At 35.8% G+C, this 10,703-nt stretch overlaps 1 protein-coding gene across 1 annotated transcript; it reads right to left on the reverse strand.

Moving 5' to 3' along the window:
* Positions 1-120: 120 nt before the first annotated feature.
* Positions 121-8,730, reverse strand: LOC124449310 (leukocyte receptor cluster member 8 homolog). The gene is given in 16 exon segments (XM_047000244.1): positions 121-1,065; positions 1,489-1,696; positions 2,317-2,446; positions 2,563-2,631; positions 2,728-2,862; positions 3,177-3,278; positions 3,473-3,605; positions 4,676-4,942; positions 5,846-5,902; positions 5,904-5,987; positions 6,415-6,562; positions 6,935-7,073; positions 7,366-7,670; positions 7,673-7,832; positions 7,903-8,224; positions 8,564-8,730. Coding segments are annotated over 16 exon segments (2,472 nt in total). The 5' UTR covers positions 8,611-8,730; the 3' UTR covers positions 121-899.
* Between the last annotated feature and the right edge of the window lie 1,973 nt (positions 8,731-10,703).

The following is a 10,703-nucleotide window of genomic DNA, read 5'->3' on the forward strand; positions in this document are numbered from 1 at the left end:
CGCGACAGTGACCTGTGCCCTCACATAAACCAATCGCGAACCGTTAAAAACGGAGGGGGGAGGGGTCGGGTAAAGGGTGTTCTTCTAACATCGTTCTTTGACAAAACAGAAAGACTACAATTGTTTTTTTAAAATTTAATTGAGTAAATTTCCAGAACCAAACCATTTGCATGTCATATTTGAATGAAAGAAAGATATATTAAATTTCCCATATGCATACATATATATATATATATATTTAAATTTCATTAAAGTTTTTGTGAACGAGACAAAAAGGGACACAACAGGATTCAAGGTCACCTATAAAACTGCATGAAACAACAAACTGCCCTGCCAGAATGCATATTGTGATTACGCAAACACACAAACACAGAGATCATACACACAGCAACTGACAATAAAACTTTGAAGAGGAGCATGTTGAGCTTCTTCCAAATAAGCGACACTTACTCTGACTTCTACCTTAGTTGATGGCTAGAACTAAGGTAAAGGACGTTTGATGTTGACCATGGATACTCATGGATAGCACGGTATAGGTAAGAATGACCAAGGATGACGAGGAATCATTTGAAATGACGACGGGTTAGTGAGAATACGATTGAGTAGATGGAAGGTTGAACTTCGGAATTATTAGGGTTAAATAGGTACGTTAAGGGATCCAGGTACAGTAGATGGAAGGATGAGCTTCAGAGATCAGGGTTACGCTGAGGGATCCAGAACTTCACAACCAATACACACCAGACTATCACGGCAAAAAAGACAAGACTTGAACGACTGCTGGAACATTTCGCCTGCTCTGATAGATAGCCAATAGAAACAAGATTTATATACATCATTAATACTCTCTGATCTCTCTAAACATAATAATATGGACTGATTTTCAAGGGCTGCTTGTGTAGCTAACTGACGGCTGACGCTAATGCAGCTTGCGATTGCTTGCAGTCGACTTTAGTGTAATCTGCATTAAGAATAAGACCGTGAGCCAAAAGGAACTCCCGACAAGTTGTTTCATCACCGAACGCTAACTCCGTTTGAACAAATGCAACAGGCAAGAAAGGGCGGTAACTAAAGTTTTAGGCAACACAAGAAAAAATATGTATGCAGTTAGTAACAGTGAAACACGACATCGAAGGAAATGATAGGGTCATCAATGATCATATAGGGGTACATCAATGATCATATAGGGGTACATTAGTGATCATATAGGGGTACATCGATGATCATATAGTAGTACATTAGTGATCATATAGGGGTACATCAATGATCATATAGGGGTACATCAATGATCATATAGGGGTACGTCAGTGATCATAAAGCTCAAATTCAATAGACATAATTTTCATGCAAAAGTCACGGACCTTTATCAAACAGCTTTCATCAATATTTCAAGTAAAAACACCCCCTCCCCCCTAAACAATCCATAACCCATGTAGGGAAACCCTAGCACCCCTCCCCCCATTTAAACAAAAAAAGAACGACAAAACCCACGATTTAACGAGTATCTTCATCGCCTTCTTCCTCTCGCGTTCGACAAAGAGATCAAGAAGATAGCCACCCATGTTTGGAGCTGCAGAATAAAGCTGGAAAAAAGAATGATAATTGCATAGAGACCATGATGATCGTATTTTCAACGCATGACTAATGAATTTATCTTTTTTTTCTTCAACAGTGAGAGCCGCCATGGTAGTGGTAAGCTGTGGCAAACGGTGAAGGAAAAAGCGTCCACAATAATATCAAGTCTAAATATTACGTTATGTCACAAACAAATCAACTCGCTAATAATATACACTTCTCCGATACTACAAAGATGATTTACAAAATAATTATGATGAAAACAACTTTGGAACCTAGAAATTCGTTCACTTGTGTTGTAACACGCGTATTAATCTGTCGAATGCTGATATGTGTGAAAGTTAATTTATGTTAAGTATTTGATGTTTCGTGAAATCTTCGTGGTTGTTTGTGATGGGAGCTAGATGTTGCTATTAGCCTGTTGCATGAATAGTAAAATCGAAATAAATGTATAAAAAATAAATTTATAATGCCATATTCACTATTTAGAAATATCATGTTAATAATAAGTTGACTAAGCTTATGTTTTCCATTTCTCAACTTCGGGATTTACGCGATCCGCTTCGACGTTTGCTGTTCACGGACAGCGAGTGGAAGGTTTACAGACACTGTTTTATATGATATGCTTATTAAGTTGAGAAATAAAAAACCTAATTTGGGTGCTTCAATAATAACATTACTCGCAATAAGCTTAGTCAACTTATTATTAACATAATAAATAAATATTTGGGTATAAAAGGATATCTCGGGTATTCTGTGTATAAACAAGGTACAGTATACGATAAGCAGTAAACTCGTTTCTGTTACCACTCAAGCTACTGCAATACAATGTTTTTAACTGCGACTGACATTGATTGAACTCGGCGCTATCTCCCTACAAGAAACAACCAATCAAAACAACGTAAATTCATCACTGAACAGAAGACTGACATTAAAGATATAGGGAAACTTCATGTAGGATATTGCGACAAACAAAACAGTTATTCTCACCTTTTCCAAAGCGAGTCGTGCATGAGTTTCGTAAATAAGAATTGTAAAATCGTTCCGAATTCCTTGTACCTGTAAGCAGAAAGAAAACAAACTCGTCGTTAATAAACAAAACAAAATAACGTAAAATAACACGTTGCCATTTTTCTTAAAGATACTTCAACATACGGTCAAGTCTTGACGAATAGATTTCAATTGTTCACAAGCAAATGGATAGTCTTGTTTTGTTTTCCAGTCATTTTTCACCATCTCCAAAGACTTTCGTAGAATCTTCAATGGTCTCACCGTAGAAGGATCAGGAGGCTACAAGAATAATGAATACAATTAAATGCTAACGACAAAGATGTCTGGTATACAAGACAAGTTGTATCAGTTAATTGGGTTGAAAAGCATAGGAGATGTAAAACCTCAAATGTATTATTTTGCGATCATATTTAAATAAAAACTCTCTCGTCCTAAACTTTATCGATGTTACATCATTTATACCGCCGAAGAAGTCGTTGTTTGAAGACAAAACGTTATGTGCAGTTGATTTTATTTAAACATACAAATGTGTGCTTTACATATTCTTAAATTGAACAATAATATTTATTCAAAGATCTTGATGCTAAACTCACCGATGTCAACCTAAAATAACGTTTCTCCAAATCTTCACAAGTACCAATGATGTGAAATCTCGTCCAATCAATACTTTCCTCGTCGTTGTTATCATTTAACAGCTAAATTATAGCAATATATCAACAACAAACATTAAATACAAACATGAATAATAAACATGAACAAACATGAACAATAAACATCAATAACAAACATTAAATATAAACATCAATAATAAACATGAACAATAAACATCTACAATCAACATATTAACCTTTCATGTTTTCAAAAACTACAAACACATTTTTTTGATTACCGAAGAATTCAAGGTCTCAACCAGACTGCCAAATAAACTGGGCTTATTGCTAGTGTTGTCGTCCTGAAAGCGAGCGGCTCTTTTTTCTTTCTTTTCTTCGCTTTCGGCATCCATTGGCATAAACATATTCTCTCTGAAAATTCAAGTACAATTTTACAAATCATTTAGATAATTTTTGATGTCAACTATAGGGGTTGGCTGCAAGAAGCGTGGAGCTGGTTGCATAAAACTTGGAGGAAGAGCCCAGTTTGGGGTGTTTCTTAAAAAAAAGTGATCTAAATTCCAACTGCTGAGTCAAAATCGCATTCTTTCATCTCTTCGTCAGGTTAAGCAGGTGAAAGACGAATCCTTCATGTGGTAGTTACGTCATGGCCGACATATTGGATAAAGGATTCTCCTTATTTACAATGAAAATGCTATTTAAGACGGGAAAAAGTTCATTGTTGCTTCACTCTCAGAGGAGCGTACGTACACCAGCAATGAGCAAGAAAGGTATCGAGAACTTATTATAATTTCTTCATTATTCTTAAAACAACAGTTTCATACAATTGCTTAAAATGTTACACATTTCAAAGTTGCCTAAATTATTTTGAAGGCCGGTGACTCTCGGGCAAGAAAACAGTCGCATATTTCATTGAGCACTGTATATGAACTTGCCCACTCAAAAACTATCGTCACTTTTACGTAATGAATTTCCGTAAACAATGATAAACTGCAAAAGTGATGTGGCTATTTAATGAAGGTGTAAAATTCCAAATAGACTAAACAGTGTTTGATTTCAAAAGGATTGCACATTAATGCGATTTCGACCAAAACATTTTAACACGCTTGCATTTGCTCACTTTTCTTCTAAATGCGACAAACAACATGACATTTCATAGTTACAACACTGCTCTTTAATAATACTTCAAAACTGCAGCCGTTTAGTCAGTAATTTATACACATCAAAGCGTTGAATTTGGATAACCCTTTTCTCTTTTTTAAGAAACCCCGTACAGTGACTTGCTCAAGCATAACAAAAAGACGTTTAATACTTTCTTATGGACGTTTTTTCGATAAATTGCATTGTTCAAAGTCGTGGCCTTTTGACTTAAAAGGGATTTTGAAATAGACGAGAAAATTACAATTCAAAGAGAGTGCTATCACAACATCGGGCAAGCATCGAGATAGAAATTTAAACATAAAATTATTGAGAAATCATACTTGTTTTCTTTCTTCTTTTTCTGATGTTTCATCGCGGATTTTTGTTTCTTGATATTTACTCCATCCTTAACCTTAGTGCGTCCTCCTTTCCTGTTACGACGTCGATTCTCAGGTGAGCTCTTGTTATTTAACACAAAATCCGGGGGGCTTCTCGACCGACTAGAGCTGTGACTACGACTTCGAGATCGTCTCTTTTCAATGGAAGGCGAACGCTGATTAAGACGTCGTTCAAGTTTTGCTCGTCGGCTTTCTTTATCCGTCTTTAGCCTACAAAAGAATGTCAAATTTTGTTTCATAAACTTTGGAAAGAAGAATGCAGTATAAGTGCTTATGTCGATCAAAGAAAAAACACGAGTAATTCTGTTTATAACTAAAGCGTTTCACAAGAAAGCATTTCTTGTCTTTTTATCTTATCTTTATTGGACAGTTTGTGAAACGCAAATAAACACCACACAAAAACAAAATCCCAAAGAGATAAATTGTTATAAATTCCAAATGAATGATTTTCGGTCAGGTAAACAAAGCACTAATTAAACATAAACTCCATGTGAAGAATGAGGTCACACTAGTTCTTTGAGAAAGGACGTTTCCTGTCCTCAATTTCAAACTACCCAATTTCAAAATTTCAACATTCACCATTGGTAACGTACAGTTACTAGTGTTAAGCACTAAGAAAAATGCCCAGATTATGGTATCAAAATAGGGCAATTGCAAGAGGCCTTTTCTTGACTGAATGGGATTCATTCATTTAGCAATTGTTTGTCTGGGAGGTAACTTTCTTTTTGTGTGCTGTTTATAACAGATGATGTGATTTAAATTGAATAATTAGAGATAATTTCTGCACTAAGGTTTAAATTACAATAAAATTTTTATCTCCTGAGGCGACATACACATGCAACTGATAAAACAAAAAGATGAAATAACTGGAGTGAGGAACAAGTCAGTAGCCAGGGTGTATACCCTCTCCAGACTACTCCGCAAGACAGATGTCTAAGATATATGATTTAACCAAGCTGCTATACAAAGCATATGATTGTTGTATAGCAAGCGACACTCATGGCACTGGATTAACAGAATTTAATGATCAAAATTTAATCCAAACTGCCCCCCTAAAAATCATCTTGGCTCATTCCAAGTACAAAATGCACCAATAAGATGACAAATTCATACTTTGGTAATGGTTCTTGCTCCCAGTTTATACCCCAAGCTGTTCCTTCCTTAAATGACAGTTAACATCTTCTTCAAATGAATCTCGGTGAGATCCTTGTGTTTCTCCGTTTCACATTGCTCAAAAGCACGTTGTACATAATCTCTGTAAGAAAGAGAAATAGTATAAGGATAAGATTTGATAAAATAAATTTAAAATAACAAACTCTGCAGAGGGTGTGTACTAAATTATAAAATACAATCATACAAAACCATTTGCTACATTCGTTCAACTCACTGTTAAATGCAAAAAGTTGATTCCTGTAAGTTTAAATAATGCAATAAATCTCTTACCTAACATTGCTAATTGTGGAGTGGGCTCACATTCATGATGTACCATATTAAGTTCATTTGAAATCCATTGTTTTTTAAAAATTATTAAATGCACATATCAACACAGGAGCACCTCCACTAATTACCAACTTTTCTATACCCATGCATTCAAATATAATATACAGTCCAGTACACATTGTTGTTACTATAATCATAATCATATAGCAAGAAGATTTTTATCAACCAACCACAAAACCTACTTTAAGCTTGGAGGCCAATCTTGTGGAGAGATCTTAGAAGCATTATTGTTCTTTTCTGAAACATTTTTCTCATTTGGCTCTGGTGAACATTTAATCTTCTTAACGGGAGGATTATCTCTCACTTCTTTATCCCAATTTTGTTTCAAAACTATAAAATGCATGAAATATTTTTATGCTAGGGCTGTGCAACTCTGGTTTTTCAGTAAAATTTTTATATGTAAAGTTAAATTTACGCACTCTGACTTTGAATCATAAATTAGCATGTGTGAAAGCAATCTAGCATCATGTGTCATGCATAAAATGTTTTATTTTCATGCAAGTTTTTCAATTTTAGCCATTAGTTATCTTTCATTGATAAAATTTGACAGTACTTTACAGCACAAACAACTGCTGCCAGAGTTTTTCCAGAAGTAAACAAACACCGGCTGGGCAAAAATAGCCGGAACTCGGGCCTTCGGTGCACAGCACTATTTTATGCCAATGAAACATTCACCATTTCGAGGTTTCTTCATGTACATACCAGTAGAGTGATTGACTTTATTACTCATCCAAAATGTCTGTTTGGCATAGGTTTTCCTATCATCATAAACTGAGGGACACGGAGGCTGAGTTACAGCATGGCTTTGCTTTTCACTTAATGCATCTTTATCAAATATTTTCTTCAAATAAAGAAAAGTTCACTTTGAGATTTTGCAAGATGTCAAAACATCCATGAAATCTACAGAAAACTAAAACATAAAGGAATTATAGGAATCTTAATACTTAAAATGTGTTGCTTACCTGAGATTGATAAATATTGTTATGGTTATTTAATGAAGATGTAAATGGTTGATGCCTATCAGATTGGGTTTCACCATTAAAAGTGAAGATTGTTCACTATAGGACATCACATGACTATTGTTTCTTTTTGTGGTATTGAGAGAATGAGAGGTTGACATCACTGGAGACTTAGGGAGCAGAACTGCCCCCTAAAGCATTGAGAGAACTGGATGTTGACATCACTGGAGATTGGGGAGCAGTGCGTGGAGCTGATGGTAGATAATATCGATACGATGTATTAGAGGGAACACCTTGAGAAGTATTGAAGGGGGTACCATGGGATGTATTGGAGGTATGATAAGGTGTATTGGAGGGGACACCATGGGATATATTGGAGGAGGTATGATGGGGTATATTGGAGGGAACACCATGTGATGTATTGGAGGGAACACCATGTGATGTATTGGAGGGAACACCATGTGATGTATTGGAGGGACACCATGTGATGTATTGGAAGGGACACCATGTGATGTATTGGAGGAGACACCATGTGATGTATTGAAAGGGACACCATGTGATGTATTGGAGGGGACACCATGTGATGTATTGGAGGGGACACCATGGGGTGTATTGGAGGGGAAACTATTCTGCATCATTGCCTGAAAAAATATTATTTTGTTATTTTTCATTATAAATCAATGAACACTGAAACATTTTTAATAACCATACCATAGTTGGTGGTTTAGCAGGTGGAGGATATGTTGGGAACTGTGGTGGTAAATAGGTGTAGAAACCTTGGTTGGGATAATATGGATACCCATGATAATTTTGTCCCATTTGATGCAATAGTTGGGAGCGAGGTACCATACCATTGGTAGTTAATAGTGATGAATTATCAACAGTCTGTGGTTTCATTTTCTGTAATGCTTCACGAGCTTTCTTCCATGCAAGTACTTCTGACGACTTCTGATCAGAATTGTTCACTCCAGGAGGTTCAGGCTGGCTTTCTTTTTCTCCAGGTATTGGAGGCTGAGAACTATAAGTATTAGACCTAAAAAATATCCAACATAATTATAAATTGTAGTCCAACAACTAAAAAGGCACGCTTCGGCTGTAACAATAATAATTATCATTATATATGAAAGTAAAACAAAATAACATTGTTTATTAATGTATACAAATAACTGTTGATAAGAAAACCCTCTTTCATTAATTTTACTTCGACTTTAAATTGAAATATTGTCATAAAGCGTATTCTCGACGAGCAATTAAATGCCAAACGACCGAATTTTATTTATTTTCAAAAGAAACTTGCGAATGCGAAATATTTCACTTGAAATTATCTGTTCAGTTTTTCGCCCGAGTATAAGAGAATTAAAGACACACGTACCAAGGCGCTGTTGCCGTAATTTCCTTGATATTTGCAGTAGTAAACATGATGTTTACAGGCAAGAAATTTAACTATAACTTCGCAATTTCTTGGAGTTTTTTCGGCTGTTTTATTACGTATCCATTCCCACAAGCCAAGTCGCAGTCTTGTGTTAGTCATCGAAGTCTTTGTTACGTCATCACTGGTAAAACCAATGAAATTACAGCTTTAATCACGTGATACTTAACGCCATGCGCGTCTCGTGCAATCCATTGAGTTCTATTAAATTATTAAATTTCTTTGGTAATAAGTATACAGATCAGTGGTGCAATCATGCATAATTAAAGCTCTCAAAATTCGTATAAAAATAATTTTATTTTTGTTGCGTTTGGAAATCATTGCGGGATGTATTTTACATACAATAAAATATTCTCGTGACGTCACTATCTACATTACATTAATTTATACATTAATTAGTATTTTGGGTAATTTCAACAAGAACTGCCAACACAACAGAGTCTCGATAAAACTTATTCTCTTTGTTATACAAGAAATATGATTTTCCACTTGGTGGGACGATATTAAACATTATTTTGCCAAATGAATGTACAATTTTTATTACAGAACAAGCAAGATTGCAAGATGTCACAATGCAGCATTTATCTTAAGAATTCCAACGATCCGGCACAAGTTTTCCCTCGCGTTTTAAACGACCACAAACATACCACCAAAAAAGAGCTCATAAATGGTGAGTTTAATAAAAGGCACAAGCTGTTTATCGGCAAGAGTTGTCTTACAGCAGACGTGCGTTTCACACTTGTTCCGTGGACCTATTCTGCAGAACGAGCCTTATCTAATCGTTGTCCGTGGGAAACGTTTCCGTGAGCGGATCATACGTGCCTAGACACCAGAATACATCGTTTCTTGTGACGTCACTATCGGAATCATTCGTAGGTCTGTTATTCCGACTCCTCGCGCTGTCCGTCTGCAGAACCTCGCATTTATGAGCAATAGTTTGTACATCATTTTCGTCGATATGCGAAGATAAATATAAACCGTTCTACGCAAAAAAAACATAAAACATGAATTTCACAGTGGAATGGTGACGAATACAAAAACTGTTTGCTGTGTCTATTATTTCGAACCTTGCCATCGGAAGGTCGTCGACCTGCCTTCGTTTCCTCGGGATGATAGAACCATTTAACACGAACAATTTTACTTCCGTTAAATCTCTCCCACATTTTGACAATTTTACCAACGTAAGGTAAATTAGGATTTTTTGATGGACTTGATAAAAATACGGCACATTCTCCAACCTGTGGATGTATAATCTTGTTAAACGAGCTTTTTGAAAGGTCTACCAGAATGTCAAAAGTTCACAAAAATATCAAAAACTTACACTAATATGTTCATCGCCTCTATATATTGATTTATAAAAAACTTTTCGCCCGCTACGTTTACGTCTGTTCGGACACGGTTTGCCAGCCCAACGCCAAATGCGATCAGGAGGAAAAACCAAAACTAAAGAAAAGACAAAAATACATCATTAAAATCCTTCTTTTAACAAAAATCATGTTTACAGTGAATGGTTTGAACCCGGGAGTATCGTTACATGTTTGCAGATGTAGATCGTCCAGGTTAGTATAGTCCTGAGAAGGACTGTTGTTGGTGATGTTGACTGACGTTTCGACAACCTTAGCGGTAGTCATCTTCAAAGTCAAGACGCTACAGACGTCACTCAACACTAAAACCAACAGTTCATATCAAGACTGCAATAACGTATACTGCACCTACAAACATATAATCAGCTTTACAAAAACCATAAAAAAACGCCTAAATACCTTCAGGTTCTTCAGTTTCAACCGTATCAGATGGACTCTAATAAAAACAAATATATTTATTAAATACATCGTGAAATGCAAACGTTTATGAGAGTAAGGGGCTGTTCATATGAGCCCTGCTAACCGGGATTCAGTGAGGCGTTAAATGATTTTGGCAAATGGAAACGATTCAATACTTATCATCAGATAAATCTTCTCGAGCAATGTAACAATATTCTGATTTAATAACTACGCAAAACATTTAAAATTGAAACCAGTTTGGCCTAATATGAGAATTACAACAGGAATGACTTGTGCCGCTTAAAAGTTGTAATTTTCAA

This window comes from Xenia sp. Carnegie-2017, unplaced genomic scaffold (assembly GCF_021976095.1).
Source record: "Xenia sp. Carnegie-2017 unplaced genomic scaffold, XeniaSp_v1 HiC_scaffold_23, whole genome shotgun sequence".
NCBI lineage: Eukaryota > Metazoa > Cnidaria > Anthozoa > Malacalcyonacea > Xeniidae > Xenia > Xenia sp. Carnegie-2017.